Source organism: Balaenoptera borealis, assembly GCF_965194805.1.
Source record: "Balaenoptera borealis genome assembly, chromosome: 7".
NCBI lineage: Eukaryota > Metazoa > Chordata > Mammalia > Artiodactyla > Balaenopteridae > Balaenoptera > Balaenoptera borealis.
In genome coordinates, this window is record NC_138864.1 from 80,397,076 (window position 1) to 80,419,779 (window position 22,704).

A 22,704-nucleotide genomic window follows, 5' to 3' on the forward strand; every position below is an offset into this window, starting at 1 on the left:
ACACAATGTTGTCTCGCTGTCCACATACTAACTGTAGTATTGGTCTAAAAGTCACGGGTGGGTCATTAAAAAAAAAACAACCCTCACACCTCATCTTGTTAACAAACAAGAAATAAAGAGACAAAAGTCATACCAGGCTGCCATCGAAATCTCTGAAAGGTTAGGAAGCATCATGTCATCCTGATGGCACACGAGATCTCAGGTACAAGAAGGTCTGCCATCTGGTATTCTTCACCCTACTCGGCTCTTAATATCAACTGAAATGCTAACATAGGCAAGTGACTGTACTTCAGGAGGACTGATAAAATAATGAAGAGTCCTTTAATCTACAGGAAACCATTCTAGTCAATTTATAAGAAATATTGCATCCCTTTGTAGGACGTGTAATTATTTTCTATTAATCATGTGCTATAAAGCTACATTATGCAGTTATTCTGTTATCACTAGAAAGAGGCCTGCAGTCAGCTTCTGACAATGTTAGGTAATTACTAACACAAAGCTTCTTTCTCCTCCCGTAGTAATGCTATCAAGATCCAGAGGTGTAGTGATGCTTAGTGTATAAAAATAGTACTCAAAAGAAATTTAATATCTGCAAAATGGATGGCTTCAAGGCAAAATGTAATGTGGCAGTCAAAGAAGCAAGAAAGCTGAACTTGCCCAATAATTTGAGAAAATAATCATAAAGCAGCACTGAACAGTTGTGATCTAACTCCTCTGTTTTCAATTTTTATATCATTAAAATAGTTTTTGTTTTATTTTATAGTTAAAATTTTAGGCCTCAATTAATCATTATTAAGCAATAAATTAAAGTGATTATGTAAAAAGGCAGTAGAAAAAGGACTAGTTTTGATAAAGTGAAACAGAGACTTAATCCAACACAATAGCAAACATATGTCCATGTTTACTTACTAACTAAATCTTCTCTCTCTGCCAGTGTATTATTTTACACTTAAAGAAGATGCCAACATTTACTTAAATCCTTTTCACCACCATGATTCTCATTTCTCAAGTATGTTAATCCACTTTCTACAAACCATATGGTAAAAGAATGCTGCCTTAACAGAAACTTGAAACATTAGTAAGATTTTGTGATGTACCACCCCTTTCAGAAAGTAGTTACCAATCTGTTTGAAAGCAACAGGTGTTAGAAAGGTTAAAAGACTATATTCCTTTCTCCAAACGTATATCTGTGCTTCAAAACATACCAGCCTTGTGCAGAAATAAAGGTAATTTTATTCACAAAATATAAACTACATTGAGTTTCAGAACCAGTGGACTTTACCATTGTTTTCCAACTATTCACTGTGATATTTTCAATTTTTCAAATTGTTCATAAACATTGTAGTAGCATGAAAACCAGATAACTATTTAAAATATGGAAATACTTTCTTCAAGGCTACCTCTTCAATCTCTTCCTTTTTACTATCTCCAATTAGAAACTTTGTAAGAATCGTTTCTTATACATCCATCATTTCAAAAGTTGTCTTAAAATGCACAACAGGTACTTGACAACTTCGTTTTTTTACTATTATTATCTACACTTTAACTGCTTGAATCTTAGTCTCCTAACTCATTCCTTAAATGAGGAAATGGACACTAACAATTTCTAAGATCCTCCCTGATGTTTGAATACCACCATCACGAACCTGCTTTACCACCCTAAGTCTCTTAGCAGCTCATGGAAATCAACCTCACTACTTTATAATTTACTGTGCAAGTGTGACTTTGAGTTACTCTAATTGAAAGAATTACTATTTTTTTCCTCTGTGCACTGTGCACTCCATTTTTAAAGCAAGAGAGACAAAAGACAAGCAAGGAAGGTGATAGTAAGAACTTAATTCCTGTAACAAATTTTAGTTTATATTCCAGAGTCAAGACACATTTAATTCAAACTTCTACCCAGTCAACATTTACCATGGCATAAAGTAAAAACTGATATGCAGACTGATGATTCTTAGATATTGTTAGGCAAAGAAAGATCAAATCATGCTCAGTAGTGGGTGGCTTTGGTACTCAGTGTATTTCACCAACCAATACATGACTGTTAACTGTTCTAGTTCAGACCTTCATCACCTCACCCTGGATTATTGCATCATCCACTCTGCCTCTCTGTACTTCCTGGAAACGGCCTTTGTCAGTTTACTCGGCTGCTCAGGAATGTATACTAGCCCCCCAATGCTTTAACTACAAACTCCTCTCACTGCTCTGGTCCCACAGCCCAACCTTCTGTGCTGCACTCATTCCTGCCTCTGTATGTGGCACTCCTTCCCCAAGAGGTATCTCCCGTCCCTCATCCAAAGCCTATCTAGTAACTAAGACTCGACTCAGGTTACCCAGCTTTCATGAATTTTTCTCTGAATTATCTAATCCATACTTACATCTCCCATTTCAAGCTGAGTATTTATTCCTCTGTGGAGTTTATGTACTTTAGTTTTGTCCGTTCAGCTAAAATAAAGTAGAAACTCACTGAGATCATGGCAATGTCTTACACTCAAACTGTATGCCCCACACTCCAGGATGTGTAAAAGATGTTCAATAAATATGTACTTCATGATGAAACAAACATACTTTTTCTTCATTTTGGATGATGCACCAGATGACCCTCCTAAATGTTTTCTTAAGAAGGGTAATTTCCAATAGGAATATATTTTCTATGTGTATGTTGGACATACTTGAAGAATTTTAGTGATGACTAAACAAACATTTGTTCTCAAGTATGTTTAGCTTCACAATATGAAGTATGTCGCTCCTACTCATGGCTGGCTGTTGCCCATCACATTTTCCAATGTGCTGTATAGCATACCTTGTCTAAAGAGCCTAAATTCCACTTGCAGAAAGAAAGATACCTGTCCCCTGAAGAACTGGGACCAAATAATTCTAGTTCTTCGAAGAAATGGCTTCAGTTGAATTTACTTTAAGTATGGAAGAGGTTAAGACAGAACCCTGCAAAGGGAGAAACAGTGTGGCAGGTCTAGGGGAAAATCTGCTAGTTTTTCAGCTGCTGCTTCTTATTCTTGTGATTATTTTCTCAGAAGACTGAGAGTCTCCAGCTTGTTACTAACTAGGTATGTGACCTTGGGCAATCCCCAAGTTCTTTAGGGGTGATTTTTTTTTTTTTTTTTACATTTATATCACTCTTTGAGACTCCACAATAATCTAGTTACGTACTTAACATAAATCAGTAAGTCTAATTATTATACATTTGGACCCTCACAGAATTACCTATATGAAATCTCTTGTTATAGGTACTATAAATATTTTGTTGTTGAGGGTAATATCTGCCACTGTTCTTATTATATAAAGTTGTTGAGGTCAGATAATCAGCGAAGATTCTAGAAATTCACGTGAGAGTTTTTTTTTTTTTTTTTAAGTTGCCAGTGCTGGGAAAAGCCAAGCTTCCTCCTTTATGATTAAAAAGAATTATTAGCTCCTTGTCTCTCCCTTTTTCAGTTTGGCTGCCAAGAAGCTCAGGAAGTTCAAGTGCAGAAACTCCATTGTCTTTTAAGGTCTCCAGAGGCAGTCCTTTTTTCCATTAGCCTTTTATTTATTTTTCCCCAAATATGTGGAGCCTCAAGATCTTCTCACCTATAAAGTGAAGAGCTAGCACTAAGGTTCCCCTACCTCTATGATTCTACCATTCTAAATTCCTTTAAGAAGTTCAGGATTATTTCCTTTTTATTTATTTATTTATTTATTTATTTATTTATTTATTTATTTATTTATTTTATTTTTGGCTGTGTTGGGTCTTCCTTACTGCGCACAGGCTTTCTCTGGTTGCTGCGGAGCATGGGTTCTAGGCTCGCGGGCTTCAGTAGTTGCAGCACGCAGGCTCAGTACTTGTGGCTTGCAGGCTCTAGAGCGCAGGCTCAGTAGCTGTGGCACATGGGCTCTAAAGTGCAGGCTCAGTAGCTGTGGCGCACGGGATTAGTTGCTCCACGGCATGTGGGATCTTCCCGGACCGGGGCTCGAACCCGTGTCCCCTGCATTGGCAGGCGGATTCTAACCACTGCGCCACCAGGGAAGTCCCAATTATTTCCTATTTTTAACTATATTTTCATAAACATATATTAAACATCTATCTGCCATAATGTTAGATATTGGGGATTCAAAAATACTTAAGACACAGTGTCTACCTCAAGGAATTGAGAGAGGGAAACAAATAATCCTGGTCATGGCCCAGTTAGGTATAGCAAAATGGAAAGAGAAAAAAAGCCTTTAGGGTCAGATCTGCGTTGATTCCAGGAGAAGGTACTTCCTAGCTGGTATCCTCAGGTGATTTACATAATAAGCTTACTGAGCATCAGTTTTCTTACTTGAAAAATCATATTGATAGTACCATATCCTTTGTAGGGTTACCTTAAGAATCAGAGGAATGAAAGCACATTGAGTACCTAGAACAGGATACTGTAGGTATGCAATAAATACTTTTTCACCCCCTCCCTCTGCCTTCCCACTAACTGGTGTAGCAAAATACCAGGGCAACAAAAAAAACAGAGCATTTTGGAGTGTACTATAAGGCAACCTGATTATTACGGGCTGTTCCATAAGGGAATCTGATCTTTAAAGGGATAAGAAAGGAGACATCTCAAAAGAGTGAGAATGTGCCGTATATACATTGAGGGAGCTCTTGATTTTTTTTGGGGGGGGGGGTGGGGGGAGAGCAGAAGGGCATAAAAAAATCATGGATTTTTTCAATTTAAGATTTTTTTTTTTTACTTACCAACATGGTGCTCTTTTCCTTCAGGTGGTCTTGGTTTGCGCCTGGAAAACCTTTGCTGACTCCACGCGGAACCAAACCGTGTAGGGTCTGCAGCCATAGCAGCCCCTCCACCGCCCCCCGTGTAACTCGCCTCTCTGACACTGCCTTCTGGTTTCTCCTTTACTTCTCAAGCCACTGCAGGGGCTCAGCCTGACAGCCTGTCTCCTGCAGGCACCTTCCCCTTTCATCTGTCAACATTTTCCTGGAATGCTCCCTCCATTTTATGTAAGAGAAAATCGGGAAGTACTAGAGCACGGTTTTTGCAAATAGGTAACAAGAGGAGTCCCAGGAGTGGAATGAGAACATCTTCTGACGTAGTGCTGTTTCCATACGCTGCTTATCACCACCAGGGAGAGGTTAGAAGCATAGCATAGGTCTGCCCACTATGCTTCACCGTGGGCATTTAGCATAGAAACTAAATGCCGTCAGACCCAAACAACCGCAGTGGCAAGTACAAACACTCCTCCTCCTTCCCAAAAGACTACATGACGTGATAACATTTAGGGAACTAGCTTAGTATCATCAAGGTATGTCCTCTATTGAGGTATCCTGGTTACTCTTCAGCAGGTGGTTTTGCTATATGTGGCACATGGGGTCAGATGGTCACAAAGGAAAAACTAAGAGAGCTAAAAAGGAACTCTTTATTTCCCTCTGCCAGTAGAGCTCAGCAAGACTTTCATTTTATTTGTTTTTCTGATAAGTCTGAAGTCAAAAAAGCCTTAGTAACAGAATCTTTACATTTTCACAATGAGAAGCAAATGATCAGTGACAGTTACATTTCACCAAGCACTGGAAAAAGTCACAGCTACAAAGGGAAGCAATGCTTGAAACTCCAAACAACACACGCTAAAAAAATGCCCTTTTACTGTATATTAGTGAACACTGTCAACCCACATTTCCTGTTTTTGACTTAATAAAAAATGTCTCAAAAAGCTGCAAAGCCCAAGTCACATGTGTCCTAGACTAGATGAAATATTCCAGGATTCTTAACTCTCTTATTTTTCTGTTAATAGCAGACAAGCAGCATGCCTCTTTCCTGCTGAAGCATAGCTCTTCTGTCATTAAGTCTCTAAAAATAATTTATTGCCTTAAAAGTAAGAATAGGAATGTGGTTAGCGATTTACTGGTGAGTACAGATTGAAAGATAAACTAATAGACAATGTAAATCCAGACTAGCAAATAGAATAAAATAGCCAAAGAGCTATGCGGGACTATAATATGCCTGTAGCTATATAACCTGGATCCTGCCATGAAAATTATAAAACTCCATAAACACGGTTCTAGGAAAATACTATTAACTATGATATTATGTCCATGTTTAAGGTGGTAATAAAATTGAAATGCAAACCAGTAGAAGAATTTAGCATGATTTTAAACAACCTGATTCCTAAAAAATTAATTAATTAATTAAAATAAAAGATTTGCAATCTCAAATATGAATTTCCCCCATCAAATAAATCTGAAAGTAGGCCTTGTGTTTCAGAATAACTTCACTAACAAGGCAGCTGTCATAAAAATCATATATTTCTGGAGACTTCCCTGGTGGCACAGTGGTTAAGAATCCGCCTGCCAATGCAGGGGACTCGGGTTCGAGCCCTGGTCCGGGAAGATCCCACATGCCGCGGAGCAACTAAGCCCGTGCACTGCAACTACTGAGCCTGCGCGTCTGGAGCCTGTGCTCCGCCACCAGAGAAGCCACCGCAGTGAGAAGCCCGCGCACCACAAGGAAGAGTTGCCCCTGCTCTCCACAACTAGAGAAAGTCCCTGTGCGGCAACGAAGACCCAACGCAGCCAAAAGTAAATTAAAAAAAAAAAAAAAAAGTAATTGTACCTTGCTTAAAAAAAAAAAAAAAATCACATATTTCACTTTCATCCATCCCTATAAATATATTCCCCTATAAATATCTTCCATCTTTGGGTGGGGAGGGGGGGAATTTCTAAATCTCCACTGAACTATTGAAGTATATAAAATGTTTTAACACATAAAAAAAACAGCAGCAATGTTATATAAAAAGACCTGTAAGCCAAAAGTTACAGGCTTGCATTTTTAGGCAAGTAGTATTTAGATTTATTATTAGTAAGGTTCAAAGGTTAAAACTAAGAAAATGCCAGACACTTTGAAGGAGGGGCTAGCTCAGCCAGGGGTCACATGGCAGCTGCTTATTGGAAAATGTTAAAAAAGGGAAGGGGAAGGGCAGGGTATCTGCCTTCTCTTCCTTCTTTATTGTAATATTTGATTTTCACTAAAAAAAAGAAAAAAAAAGAAAAAAGTAAAGAAAGAAAGAAAAGCTAAGATTTGTATAACTCAAAAGAGGCTTAAAATAAATAAATCACCCCCAGGCAGACTGAGCACAGCTGATACCCCATCAAGGCTTCCTTGCAAAAATAGAAAAAAAAGACTGAATTTTAAAATCAAACTATATTTCTACAGTGAATTTTAATACAGAGAGCCTAATCATCAAACTAGCTAAATCTTTTTGTCATTATATTTACAAAATTAAAATATTCTTTATTATAGTACATGCCATTTTATTTCTTGATTTATCTAAAGGTTTATTTATATTGAAAAGAATGTATCTCTTCTTAAACTATCTTGTGTTGCCTTTTTTTAAAAGATTATTTTCAGAACTAACAAGCTTCTAGAAGGTAAGTCAAATCAATAATTAAATACTGCAAACTATAGATCAGTTAATTATAAAAAGCAAGTTGTGTTTCTTTGAAATCTTTTAAATGGCATTTTTTATTAGAAAAGTTGTGGCACTAATTTTTTTTTACTAAGTACACATTTTTTATGTCTCTATAAATACTGTTAGACTCCTTAAAATGCATTTTTCCTTAAGTATACCATTTTTACATTTAATTCAGAATGATGAAAAGAATTTTCATGATTAATGCTTATACTTCATTGACATGAGATAGGAAAGTAATAACCCATAGCTAAATTTAAAGTTGGATTTATGACATCATTTTGATTGTGCACATTAGCTGCAATTACCTGCACCACTCATTCTGAGCCACTAGATGGTGTAAAAAATAAATTTAAACAGTAAATTTTCATTCCATCACCATGAAATCTAAATATAACTCTGAGAAAGATTAAACAAATTTCTAGGCATATAACAATGTTAGTGATTTCTATATTTATTGCACTTAAAAAAAAAAATCAATACATAGCATCAGCTCTACCTTGATCTAGAAACAAGTCCTTTTGAGCAATTCTTTGCTCTCTTCTTCTAAGGGCCTTGAGTTCTGAATTTATAATGATACTCAGCATTCAAACTGCTGTCATCATTCACATATTAAATAAATTTATGATATTAACTTATGGTCTATGTTTGCCAAAATTTTTATAAAAACTGGAAGACCAAGCAAATGTAAAATTAGAGAATCACCAGAGGTTCCTATCTGAACTCACCCAAAGCCAAGTGGGGAAGTAAGAGTCTTCACAAATATATCCTGAACCCCAAAGCAACCTGACAACAAATAGCCAAGATGCTCATCAACGGCCCAGAATTTGTCCAAATTCCATCAAGAGAAAACTAACTGTCCTTTTTTCACCCTCACTAAGATCAACCTGGTTGATTCTACTAGGTCCGCAGCTGGGTAAATATGGGTATTTACTCATCCAGCCAATGGTGATAATGTGCTAACAAAGCCTTGTCTCTTCTTTCAAAAACCAAAATGAGCTCCAGATAAAATGCCCATCTCTAGAAGGCCTCTCATGAAATGCTGCCGGTGGAAATTTAAACCTTGTGAAAGGTTGATAAAGGAAGCATTTTCGGGCAGCCCATACCCAAATAACAGCCTTTAGAAATTTTAGATAGGAGTATATTCTTCCTATGAGGTGGACTTCCACCCTCAGCTCTATGACAGGCTTCACATATAAAATTACAATCATCACAGAACAGGTTTGGGAGAAAAGGTATGACTTCCCCCAGAATCTTAGAAATATGATACACACCTATGATTGTACTTTCAATTTCATATTCACAGAAAATGATTTTCTGAGGCAATGACAGAAGTAAGACAAGCCTATGGGAACGCTGCTTGCGCCACAGCGTATCCCAGAGGCTGGTACTCTGAGGCTTTCAGCAACAAAGACAACTTGAAAAAAACAAAAACAAAAACAAAGACAACTTGATTCATAAAGAACGCTTCAAGAACAAACCCACATGGGCTTTGTAAGTTTCATATTTTACCATACAAACATACTGGCTACATGCCATTTATCCCTATAGTCTGACGTTCCAAGTGGAAGCTAATCAACCTTTTAATTTTATATGCAATTTTACACACAATTTAATTTTATGCAGCTAAATTGGTGAAAGAAACTGTGAGCTGAGTAAATTTGAGGAATGATTCCAAGAAAGTCTCTCTTCAAGAACTGAAACTAATCAGTTTGCTTTCTATATTAAGTAACTGACTCAAAAAGCTGTCATTTTAACACAGGACTATTGAATGCTCTGTAACAGGCTTAATCCAAGAGTTGTGATATGGCTATCTATAGCTTCCAAGAACTGAAAGCATCTTTCTAAAAAAAAAAAACAAACAAAAAAAACACTAGCGAGCAGAGGACTGAGAGAAATAAGGGACAAGTCTTATTTGGGCACCTCAACCAGCAATGATCACAGTTGGCTGTATTTACTTACTATTTTCCTCCAATAATCTACAAAGGCTTATATCTCTCTTTTTTTTTTTTTTTTTTGGATTCCTGTTGCCTAGAATGGGCCCTTGCACATTTTAGGCACTTTACGACAGTTACAAATTAAATACAAGTAAGGAAAGAAGGGGGAGGGGGGAAGAAGAGAGGGAAAAAGGAAGGAAGATAGATACAGGCATAAGAAAAAAATAGAGCAGAAAGCTCTGATCTGGGAGTCAAAACACCTTGTTAAGTACTGGCTCTGGCACTTTCTTGACCCAAATTCCCTTATCTGTAAAACCAAGGATAGATAGATGAGCCCTAAGATCTCTCACTCAAATGTTCTATGATTCTCTGTATTTATGCACCAGTCAACTAGTGTTTAAATTCAATAAGTGACATTATTTCCAAATTCTCTTCTGTATCTAATAAGTCACATTATCTTTCTGAATAAGTCATAATCTTTCCAAAATATTTCTCTAATCAACAAAGCACATTAAACTCCTAGACTTATGATTTATGTAACATTTCTTTACTTATATTTAAATAGTCTCCATATATCATTTGTTTCTAATGTGGCCTCATGAAGTAGACTGAGGGAGATATTTTTTAACCCCCATATTACAGTAGGCAAAGTTAAAATATGAAAGTTAAAGGAGCTCATGCATGTCATTAAAAGTATAATCAATTAAGAATCTTGACTTTTAGATCTAAGGCCAGAAGCATTTTGAATAATCCAGTATCTTAAGAGGCAGAAACAATGATTTTGTATATATAAGGATGAGTTCATAGCAATATACTTTGCTATTATGTTTACAAATACAATTATGTTAAACTTAAAAAAAATTACCTAAACCTGTCTGAATAGAAAAGTATTGCTTTTAAATTGTCGGAACACCCAATGTATTTACATAAAGATGAAAAACTTGTTCTATAAACACAGTGTTACCAGTAGTGAATGGCAGACACAATCAGAATAAGCACACAGAAGAATAAAAAGGAAGAGGAAAGAAAAACATAATAAATAACCTAATACCTTACAATGTTAACTTTCACATAAGTATATTGTTTCTGGAGAAGGCAGTGTGTGGATGTGAGCCAAAGGCTGAAGTGATAGGTAAACACACTGTTAAGTTGAATCCTGTTATCTGATTGTGTTTAAAATTTGATTATATTTCACTTGACAAAATAATTATTGTGAACTCCCAATTGTTAACAAGGACCTAGAAGAATTCCAATTGGCATTTTTCCCCTAGTGTTGTAGATCCAAATGCATAAAAATCCAGCTTTGTATTCATGCTTTACAGTTGTCATTTTGGGGTATCTGCTTACCTTGCTAAGAATGTAAATCACATCACCACGTTTAAATGACAATTCATCAGAAAGAGCTCCTGTGCAGTCCCACAAACCCTGGTAAAAATTAGCATAATCGGTGCTTTTATCTCCTAGGAAGAAGAAAGAGAAAACAAGAGTTAGAGCTTTCATGTAATGGGCTCACTTAAAAATGAACAAATAGCAATTAAAGGGCCACTCCAAACCACCAAAACAGTCTAAAAATATTCTGTCCTCATTCAAAGAACACTTATAACATCCACACAAGAATCCTACTTCTCGTTCTCATCTAATTAAGGACCATTTTCAAAAAGATCTAATTTTGAATGTCCTTCCTTTCCTGTCTCTTTTTCTTGTTTTTACCTAAAACTTGTAATTGCAACATGTTTCTTCAAACCAGCACCTAAGTTACTTCCCACTTATTTTCTATAACAAACCTAAGCCCACTTGCAACATGTTTTGAAGATGAGTCAGCCTCCCTGTATAATGAGCAATATCCATGAGATGTGATAAACACGCTGTGAAATAAGCACCATACAGAATTTAGGACACATCATAAAAATAATAATAATAAAGGAGCTAAGGTACAAATATAACCAAACAAGGTAACAAAAAAACTTTTTGAAATTTAAACTTTAAAAAAAAATGCCTCAATGGCATATATATATATATATTGGGGTTTTTTTGATATGGACCATTTTTAAAGTCTTTATTGAATTTGTTACAATATTGCTTCTGCTTTTTTTATGTTTTGTTTTTCTGGCCACGAGGCATGTGGGATCTTAGCTCCCCGGACCAGGGACCGAACCTGCAACCCCTGCATTGTAAGGCAAAGTCTTAACCCCTGGACCGCCAGGAAAGTCCCTAAATTTAAACTTTTTCAAAACATAAAGCTAGTTAAAGGAAGAGAATAAAATGAAAGTAATCTAAAGGATAATTCCAGCTCTTATCTTTAGGGACTTTTGTGCCCAAAGCCTCTCAAAGTTATTTCTAAAATATTTTAGCAACTTTGAAAATGCCAGTGCTAAAGCTGCATTTTCCAAGATTTCTGTCAGCGCTAGTTTCGGACATTAGGCTCTGAATAAACATGCAACATACACTGGAGTTATCAGCTCATCCTTCTAACAGCATAAGCACAATGGATGTGATGTGTTCAAACTGCCATACAGACCATTAACTGATTGATTATTTAGCGCTCTCCGCTCTATAATACCACAATAAACCGGGTAATAAATGCTTTGTCACTTATACAACGTGGGTCGCCTGAAACACAGCACAGAGTTAAATACACTGGCTGCTTTTGTTACACTGAGAACTGTTTCCTGTTTTTAATTTCATGATAATTGAGTTTTGATGAGTTAATGCAAAAAGAATGCAAGCAATATCAATAAGATGTCCCTGTATTCACTAACCAGGCAGAACATACACGTGCTGACAACTTCCATCATTGGAATGTCATCTTTGAATTCTGAGGGGATAACTGTGGAGACACACGCTGGATGAGGGTTGTCATCTTAGTTTTGTTATATGGCTCTCAAACAGCAGGGTCCTTGGCAATTCCAACACAACCGGTCACATTAGCGTGTCAGGAGGGCGTTCATCTTATTACACATAGTTTGTGATTTATACAAAGTGTTAGGTTTATTAGAAATTTAATAAATTCTCTTTAGTATCTGAAACATTTTTTTAAACCCAAAAAGAAAATCTGAATAATATGGAGTCTGACTATTTAAGAAGTAAGACGCGACTTTTCTATTATACTTTTAAGAAAATAAACAAGGACAATCCTCCTATTAAAGTTTTTCCGCTTGTTTTCTAAGAACTCAAAGAAAGAAGGGGGACGGGGGAAAGGAGGGATAGAAGGAGGGAGGGAGACAGAGAGAAAGACACCTTATTGACTTTTCTGCTCTAGCATTTGAACACTCATCACAGAAGCTAGCAGGGATGTACACAAGCCTGGGAATCCAACCAAGAACTAACAATGCTTGTGGCCACCCTTCATTACATTTTTTTTTCCCCTCAAAGCATATATTATGGAAATTCTATGAATGGACACTAGAGGGCACTCTGGCTGGACAGATTTCTCCAAACACTGTCAAATTTTTTAAGAAAAAAATTACTTAATAATAAAGTGACTGATTTCCTTTAAAAACCACTTATTTAGACAAATAGGGATTTAGAAGTTGAAACATTCTAGTCAGATTAAATCAACTGCTAACTGGGTCAAATGTTGTGCCCCATGCAGTCCGTCAGTGTCAGTTTAAAAGTCAAGGAATTAGAGCAAAGAGAGGATGACATCATTTCACACGCAAGGCCCTCCCCCATAGTCACTGGCCAGGAGGTAAAAGGATCTAAATAGCTGGTTTCCCCAGTCGAGGCTCCTGTGTGTTCCCCATGCTGCTCAGCCTTAGGCTTGATCCGAAAAGGCTGAAGAAAGAAAACCTGGGTTAAAAACTAGAGAAGTTTTGGCTTAGCTGGAGCGTCCCAGTGGGTTCTGCAGCTGTTCAGCCTGCTGCCTGCTCTTTCCTTTTTCAGATTCTCTCACAATAGTTTTTCATTCAGTAGATTTTCAAACGCAGGGGAGAGGGAAGAAGGAAGAGAAAAGTATATGGTGATTTCTAACACATAATCCTTACCACTTTGGGGGTCTCTCCTCCCCTCGATGCGCTTAGTGAAACTCCCATTAACACTAATGGGAGTTACAGGAGCACAGGAGGGGAAGAGAGACCCCCACCGTGTGCAAGATGCATCTCTCCCTAGATGTGCATCATGGGCATTTCATTAAATCTCACTGCTGTAAAAAGGCAACAGAGCTAGCGATCTGGCAGTCCTGGGAACAAGATGCATTTTCTACTGTGCTTTCTGCAATCTCGATGATGATGTTACCCAAAGACCAACCTCATTCCTGTGTCCCATATGTGAGCCCTGTTAAAGAACAGTAAGTTGTTTATGTCACATGGCTACCTGTACACACAAATTGACTATTCTATTTCCGCATGCAATATTAGTTATGATGTAGAACAGCGGTCCCCAACCTTTTTGGCACCAGGGACCGGTTTCATGGAGGACAATTTTTCCACGGACGGGGGGTGGTGGAGCGTGGGGGGGGGGGGATCGTGGGAATGGTTCAGGCGGTAATGTGAGCGATGGGGAGCGGCATATGAAGCTTGGCTCGCTCGCCCACCGCTCAACTCCTGCTGTGCGGCCCGTTTCTTAACAAGCTGCGGACGGGTACCCGTCCATGCCCGGGGGTTAGAGGCCCCTGATGTAGAAGAATCACAGCGGGGGAGAAAACCTGGCAGTCTATGTTTATTAGCCTTAGTCTCCTTCGGAAAGTAATGTCAAAATTCTTAAAATGAATTCCAGACATAAAAATTAAGAATTATCTTGTTCCTCAGAGAGCAGCAAGCTCCTCTGGTTTACTTTTCTAAATTTTAAGTGTGTCTAAACATACACAAAAAATTATGCATCGATATCCTTGGAAGCACTGTGGGTTCACAAAAGTTAACACTGTTCACTTATACGCTGAAAAAATAATCCCTGTGAGATGTGTTTTTTAAAAACAACAACAAAAAAAATGGGATGGAACATAATGTCATAAAACCACCAATAAGCTTACATTCTGAATACAAATTAAATCGGTTTAGTTGTCTTTATTGTATGAATTAATTTTCCTAGTCTATCCACATCATGATCTATGTTTTCAAAATTATCAAAAAAAAAATCATATCATTATGTTTCTTGTCCTAAGAAGCATATATGGCTAAAAAAGAAGGCAAAGAAAGAAAGAAAATAACATTCTAAATTAGCTGGCTTGTGAAAGATTTAAACAATGTATTTGCTCTTGTAAGTTAAACATGCAAAAACAGATCACTGAGCAAGAATAACAGAATTGTTATGAAAGTACAAGCTAAACATTGGAGATATTTACTTTTGCAAAAATGAAAAGATTTTTAAAACACGATGACAATGGGTAAAACACAATAATAAGATAATGGAGAATCTCTCCTTGGGTAGTGTTATAGGTGTAAAAACTATTTTAGAAAGTTAAGCATATTGTATAATGTTCAAAAAAATCAAATGGACTCTTTATTTTTTATATGTAAAAATATATGCAAGCTACATAAGCTTAAACATGAAATAACTTGTAAGAAATACATGCTCAATTTTGTTTTTGCTTACATATTTTACATTAGAGTAGTCTGAAAAAAGAATTTTTTTTTTAGTAACATCAGTCAATGTGAAAAATATAACATTCTTGAGTAAGGTTAGAAGTTCACATCATGTGATGCTCAGCAAGATAGTAATACCCTTGTCAACTCACTGCCCTGCACAGCAAACAAACTTCTAATGTTACATCTTTGACAGCCTGCGGAGAGCAAAGGTCACTGCTATGCAAAAGCATTAAAACTGTTGCTTGAAAAGAATTTCATGTCACTAAAGATAAGGATTATTGCAGTGCTTTATAGCAACTGCATGAAAAGGTAGATCTCCTTATTGCATTCCTTTGAGGAAAAACTGATTTGTTCTTCCTTCCCTCAAAGGCAAAAATTGGGAGATAGTTACTTTAAAAGGGCTTTTGAAAAACACAATTATTTTAAGCCAAAACACTCATATTTGTGGAAAGAAGATTTGTATGTGTCCACCTTCTATACCTGCACAGAAATTTAAAAAAAAGAAAACGACATGCTTTTGGCAGAAGCTTTATGATAATAACAAAACGTATGTACTTAAAACTGCCAGTGAACATCGTCCTCAAGGCTTTGCTCAGCCTTGGTGTTTATAGTCGCATCTAATGACTTGTTCCTCACTTCCCTTCTGAAAAAAGCAAACCCAAACCTTTTGCAGCAACCTGCTCCTGCTTTCCTGTCCGGGTCCGGAAATCAGGCCTCTGTTTCCTTTCTACATGCCACAGTAGGAAGGACTCGGGAAGGCTACTTCCTGACCTGACAGCTTGAAAGAGTGATGTATGGACATATCAGAGAGGGGAGGTGACCCCCAACTATAGCTCTTTGCAGGACATGGGATGATACGGCAGACCTTGCCCCAGCTGACATGTGGCTATGAAGAGGTGTAAAGTCCTGATAAGAAGGCAGTCCTTCTCTTCTTTCTGTGTAAAATAATTGCTGGTTTATCAAAACTAACCTCATGCTTGCACTACAGATACGGTTTATCTCCTGCTATTTGGAAATAACAAGAAGCAAGAAAAGTTGCCTTTATCATGTGATTCCGTACATAGCACGTGCAATTATTTTTCCAGTCTTAGTCATAATTAGTACCTGGGGCCACGTGCCAAGTGGAAAGGGATAAGGGGGATATCCTTCCTAGCCTTCCAGGCCACCACTGTCCTTTTCCCATTTTTAAGCTGCTGTCACTGGACTCTGGCATTTCTTACCCAATTCATTTGCTTTCTGTGTTAATCATATGCAATGAAGATATGCATGGCCAACATTTAAACAGGCTGCAGATCAATTAGCGGTCTTAAGTTTATCTGATTTTTATCAAAGAAGACAGAGCTGTGGGTCGATTGTCAGAGCCTGTGTCAAGTTGACCTTTTCAGAGATGTCTACATTGCCAGTCCCCTGGGCAACTTGTTGTCCCCTGTTAGTCTCTGAATGGCAGAAGTCTGTTCTGCTCAAGCACAAAGTATACACAGATGTCTATATTACATTCTTATAGGTTTGACAGCAACTGCATGTTGTATCTATAAACTGTCCTTTAGCAGTGACACTTCCTCAATGATGATAAGCTAATTTATGCAACTAAATCTCCTTTGCGCAGAAATGAAAGCTAATTGAGTCGTTACAAAGTAATTCAGAAAGGAATACCTTGTATAAATTGGCTTACTTTATAAATCCTTCTCAAGTGGTTTTCATGCATCCTAAATGGGTCTAAGAAGCTTATCAGCCGTAAGAGGTCCAGACCCAAGGAGCCAACCTTGGGGAGCTGAGGACACATCCTTAGAGCAGTAAGAAAGTGACGAAAAGGAAAGCGAACAAAACCAAAATAAGCTTTCCCAGAAAGCTGCACAACTCATTACCTGTGGTGTGGTGAACACTGTCCTGACTCATCTTCCTTTGCCCCTCCACTTTCACCGGAGCTCCATCCTCTTCATCTTCTGTAAATAAACAACATAAATGGGACACTGAAGGCTTTCCTCAGGGAGAAAGACACAGTACTCACCCCATCTTAAGAGCAAAACTAAAAGTGTGTAACACATAAATATTCCTTTTCAAAGAATGAAACCACTCAACATTCACATCCCCTTTTCAATAATCTAAAGCTGAACAAAGAAACCTCTAGCTATTTCCAAATAGCAACCTGACCAGTTGGCTTGATAAAATTTAAGGTATGTACTAACGTTTCACATATTTTGTTTTAAATATTCACAGAAACTCATCTGGAACAATCTTAAATCCAGAAAAGCCCTAAAAATGCAGTAAGATGACACCCGGCATTATACGGATTGACCACATTATACTGTGGCATGAGTACCACAGATAAAATCATGGTCCCTAAAACAACAGCAGAGCAAAGAGAAAATGTGTGATATAAAATACAGTTAACCTAGAAGTCATTTACTGAGCATCAGATACTTCATGTTTTCTCAATTGATCATCACAGGAAGATACGAGAAGCATCCTCACCCTTCAAGGTAATTCCCCCCAAATTATACTGAGGAACTACTATGTGTCATACACTACAGCAGATGTTAAGATTTCATAGGTAAACCATTTTAAATCCTCATTTTACAGAGAAATAAACTGAGACTCAAAAAGGTAAAGAAACTTCCAATGTTTGCTATTCAAACTTAGGTTTATGATTACAAAATCCATGTTCTTTATCCTGCATATATTCATATATATCTTCATATTATTTCTACACTCTCCCATCACACTCCTTTCCCAAGTTATAGGAAGAAAAATAATGAGATTAAATAAGAAGGGTTTTTAAACAGAGTCAATAGGCTAGTTAATCCTTTTACATCAAAGAAATACTTACTACATGACCACTTGCCCCACCTAAGGATTAATATACAATTTAGAAATATTTAAGGCAGGACATATGAACAAAATGGCATGTCAAGGAAAAACTGGGATCAAAAAGAATCGTAATTCCAAGAAAATCAAAAACTTTAAAGAAAAATATGCAAAAAATACAAATACAGTCATTATGACTATTAAATAATTCAACTCATGAATCTTCATTGAGCATTAACTACCTGTAAGAGAGAGAGGTTCTACCAGAAAGGCAAGGGTAGTAGGAAGCTTCTGCCTTTAGGAAGTTACAGCCTAGAGTGGACAGAAGACAGGACCTAAAGGAAAGTGGGAAAAGGGGCATAAAACCTGACCTGTGAGGTACAAGGTACTGAAGGAGTGCAGAGGAGAAACCACCCAACTGGGGAAATACCATAAAGGCTCTGAGGGATGGAGAGAATCCGAATAAGGAGAGATGGGAAGGAGGAAATTTCCAGACAAGGAAAGGCACGAACAAAAGAACAAGGCATGAACATATTCATTTTGGCTAAAGAATGTGGTTCTCTTGGGACTTCCCTGGCGGTCCAGTGGTTAAAACTTCGCCTTCCAATGCAGGGGGTGCTGGTTCGATCCCTGGTCAGAGAGCTAAGATCCCACATGCCTCACAGCCAAAAAACCAAAACATAAAAAAAACCCAGAAGCAATATTGTAATGAATTTAATAAAGACTTTAAAAATGGTCCACATCAGAAAAAAAAAATAAAGGCGGGGGCTGTTCTTGTAGAAGAAGAGCAGGATGGGAGATAATGTTAGTCATTTGGGCAAACTGTTGAAGAGCCGTGAACATCCTGCTATGGACTTTAGACTTTTACATGTTTGGTGAGGAATAAGAGTCCCCCCAAATTTCTGAGGCGAGAAAGGGCAGGACTGAAACTGCTTGAGGAACGGCTATCAGATCCCATTGTCCCAGACAGTCTAGAGGAGGGGTGTGGGGAGAGAGACCACTCCTAGTCTAGCTAAAGGGGAAGTTAGTCCTGAACTGAAGGGGCAGAGGAAATGGAAAGGAGATGGTTATGAGAGGGAAAGGAACTAGAATAGACAAACTCTGCCTGATTGGATGTGGAGGGCTACAGGAAAAGAATGAGCAACCAAGGATGACTCAGGTTTTGAGCTTAGTTAACTGAGAAATGGGAACATCATTACTAAAAAGAGAATAGCCAAGATAAGCTACTCAAGGGGTTGTGTTTCTGATATGGGAGATTTAATATACTGGTGGGGCAACCCAGAGGAAATGTCCAGGGGCAACTGGAAAGCTTGGTAGACAGGTCAAGAATGCAGATGTAAATTTAGAAGTCTCATGCAGATTTTAAAGTGGTGATTAATAAAAACCAGCATTTAAATCAAGCTTGAGAGTTACTGTACTTACAAGCTAATTATAACTGTTTCAAATTTTTTTAACTCAATTCAAACAAAAGTATGAAAGCTCCAATATAAGGGACAGCTGGAAATCATTGGCACTTTATACACATTAAGTTAAACATAATATTGGCAATTTAATATAGTTCAGTCAAATAGTAAAGAATACAGAGAAGACCTAATAAAAAGTCTAATACTAAATGCTGTCTCTTTTCTCTTCAACAATTATCTCACTTATGTTAAACTTCAAGGACTAGTTATCATAAATGGGTCAATAGGGTGTTTTCATACAAATTTTAAAGGTATTAGGGACATTTACCGTCATTTAGTCCAAGCTACTCATTTTACAAATCATTAATTTCTTTTGAGGTGAAGGAGAAAGCTTTCTTTACTTCTCATACTTTCTCTTTCCCCAGCACTCCCTCTCTTCCAATTTGGTCACAAATTCAATAGTAAGAAGTAAATTCAAGAATAGTTAAGGGCACTTGTCCTGAAGTCCAAAGCTTTAACCACATCAGTATAGAAAGCACTATTCCTGGCTCTTAAGAAGAGACTATGGGATTTAGTTTCACCACCCAAAGTCAGTGTCAAGATAACATAAAAACTATTAATAATTACAAGAATTAAGTGGGAAAAACTCTGTTCTTGGCAAAGTTGTCAATGAATTTAGAATTTATTACTAAGAATTTATTATTTTATTAAAATTTAAGTACCTATTATATGCACAATATATTCTTAAACTATCAGAATGATATTAAAAATATTTACTGTGAAGTATCCAAATTGAAATCCATGTGAGATGCTTAATAAGAAGTATTTTAGAGGATAAGATGCTCATTAAAAACACTTCCTTTCTCCTTTTCAAACCTAGAACTGCTATCTTTAGGTCAAAGCCTTCTTTCTGTGTTTCATATATCAATTTTTCTTAACAATAGTAAAACAACCCATTTTATCTTGGGCTAACAGTACAAACAGCTTCCATATAAAAGACAACAAAATCAAATTTGGTGTGTGCTTTTTCAATCTTAGGAAGGAAAGAACTCAACCTGAATCTTGAATAGACTCTGGTACAAGGGAGATGTTCAATAAATCCTAAGTGAACAAATGGATTCCAAAATCATGAAAATAAATCCTACTACTATATTCATTTACTAACAAAGCAAACCTCTCCACATCATTCAAAAAATATATAAGGACAAGTGACCAAAATTCTAGGCAATAATCACCTTCACAATATATTAGAAACATACACATGTTGTTTTATTTAGGTTTATTATTAAACGTATTTTATTTGGGGGTTGAGGCATGATGTCATTATACGATACTAATTAATACCTCAAATAGTCAATGTGTGTGGGTTAATATATTCCATTCAACACTTTAATAACAGTAAACAAAAACAGCTCAGCTATGCAATAAAAATCCATCAAACCATACAGATGGTTATAAGGTTTTCATTATGTGGTTTCCATAGCAATCATATTGCAAATCTGGAAGCTTCTTGCAAACAAGCAGCTTGTATTTACATGCCTCTCAGCTGCAGCACAAAACTCTTCAACATGTGAAGTTATTATTCCAATCACACATTGTTAGGAGAATCATCGGGAGATTTTTTTTTTCTTTGATCATACAAGATGAAAATAACAATAAAGTGAACTAATTGCAGAAGATAACTCAAGCATAGTTATACGTTTACTAAACTAACCAATGAGTATTAAAAATGTTCTGATAGTCATTGAAAGGTTTTTAACATTAAACCCTGTCAAAAATATGAGACCTCCAGGAACAACCAGACCCTAGAGAATCTAAAAGCTTGAACTCTACTTTCACTCTTTTTTGGATACATATTAAGCCATTTTACTGAGTTGAGCAAAGAGAAAAAGAATAGCAGAAAATGGAGTCTTCCCAAATTTTTTTAGAATGACTACCATTTGAGGAAATGCTTCCCGTGGGAAAAGTCAAGACCTTTCTTTTTCCCTGCTAGATTAATCAATTTAATTTACAAATTGATCCAGTTCCATAACAGATGGATTATTACCCTAAGGATCAAAGACCTGTCTAGCTGTGCAGTTTCTACAAAATGGCTATTTCTGACTTACTAACGTTCTTTTTTAAGGATAAATAACCAAAAAAAGAAAAGTGATAAGCAACTGACATGTGTAGCTGACATTGCTTGGAAAAGGCTAAAGACAATTTGTTAGCACCAAAACAGGATGTGTGATGTTCACATCATGGCTGAGGACTGATATTATCATGTCGTCCAGGGAGAAGACGACGACAACACAAGAAAATCCTTGACTCACACGATGATTACCTTTCTCACTAAACACCTTCAGAAAACAGCTCTCCTGAATTACAATGTAATTTTAAAAAGAATAAAACACAGAATCAAAAATTATGCTCTGAAATAAATCTTTAGGGTTTAGATCTCTACCTGCCCAGGCTTCATCGGATTATGAGACTATATATTTATCTCAAGAAACGTTAATATGTATTGCTTCAATGTTCACACTATATGCATTTATATCCATTATATAACTAAATCCTCATAACAATTCTATGAGGTAATAATAGGAACTTTTCTCCTCTTTATGGATGCAAAAGTGACATTTACTGAGCTTGAAAAACTTGTCCAGGTTCACACAGCCAGTTAGAACAAGAGCTGGGATTTAAACTTTCACATCTGTCACTGAAGCCCCAGCTCTAAGCTATGGTGCTGTTTCCTTGATTTTCAGTTTATAGATGCAGTTTTTGCTAAAATTTCACGTGAATATTGGCTGTTTGTGGACTTGGAAAACATTTTCACATAAGTGGGTAGGTTCTATCCTACCATAGCACTGTATTTGAGGTACATCTTAGGTTAAGCAATCCTTTCAGTGACGATTTAGTAACAGGATTTCACGTCTGGCTGTCCCAAACATGCATCTTCTCCTTTCTCTTCTCCACTTCTCCTTCCCCACCTTTAATGTTCTACACACTCAACTGCACCTAAAGCCGGCACACAGTATTTGATAGTTTGTAAAGGTCTCTAATGCAACTCATAATTGAAAACGGAGTTATTTCTGAGGCCAGTCAGCTTTACCTTCTCACTTTATTTCAGTAAGGAAAACACGGCTAAATGTAGATGGTAAAGAGGAGCCTTTCTACACACAAAGAACTGAAAGAGGTTCACCTACATTTCAGAACAACAGGCTATCCTGCACATTTCATCAAGGGTTCAGGCTCCAGGGAGTTGCAAGCAAGATGCCCCTGAGTAGGACGAGATGAAACAGATGGGATGGGGAACTGAAGACACCTCCAGCTAGTCCTAGCAGTAAGATGAAAAAGAGGGAGAAACAGGAAGGATTTATACAAATGGCACCTCACCTCCTCTTCTCTCTCAACACCTGGGGCAAGCTCTGAAGCTGGTGGAAGGGTTAGAGAAGTGGAAGAGCAAAGTCAAAGGGATATGGGTGAGGGAATTCAAAATTATGACAATGAAGAAAAGTGAGTTCCTTAAGGGCCTATAAATCCTGGACTACTGGGAACTTAAAATATGGCACTTCTAAAGGTTTCTTCTATCTATTTAATAGCCTGACATAT

The 22,704-nt window shown here is 37.1% G+C and overlaps 1 protein-coding gene and 1 long non-coding RNA gene across 13 annotated transcripts in view; one reads left to right on the top strand and one right to left on the bottom strand.

The window, feature by feature from the left end:
* The window catches only part of LOC309631550, a 122,798-nt gene that overhangs the window by 33,739 nt on the left and 66,355 nt on the right, over positions 1-22,704 (top strand). For 8 of the 9 annotated variants that reach the window (XR_014246341.1, XR_014246342.1, XR_014246343.1 and 5 more), the window contains exon 3: positions 17,123-17,385. This is a non-coding gene — a long non-coding RNA (uncharacterized lncRNA). Of the gene's footprint in view, positions 1-17,122; positions 17,386-21,386; positions 21,521-22,704 lie in introns of those variants that run through there. The other variant, XR_014246349.1, reaches the window with a different exon arrangement.
* SKAP2 (src kinase associated phosphoprotein 2) overlaps positions 1-22,704 on the bottom strand; it is a 253,461-nt gene that overhangs the window by 5,889 nt on the left and 224,868 nt on the right. For all 4 annotated transcript variants that reach the window (XM_082398007.1, XM_082398006.1, XM_082398009.1 and 1 more), the window contains 2 exons: positions 16,771-16,848; positions 10,731-10,843 (listed from right to left, as the gene is read on the bottom strand). In XM_082398007.1, coding sequence (XP_082254133.1) covers positions 10,731-10,843; positions 16,771-16,848 — 191 coding nt within the window. The remainder of the gene's footprint in view (positions 1-10,730; positions 10,844-16,770; positions 16,849-22,704) is intronic.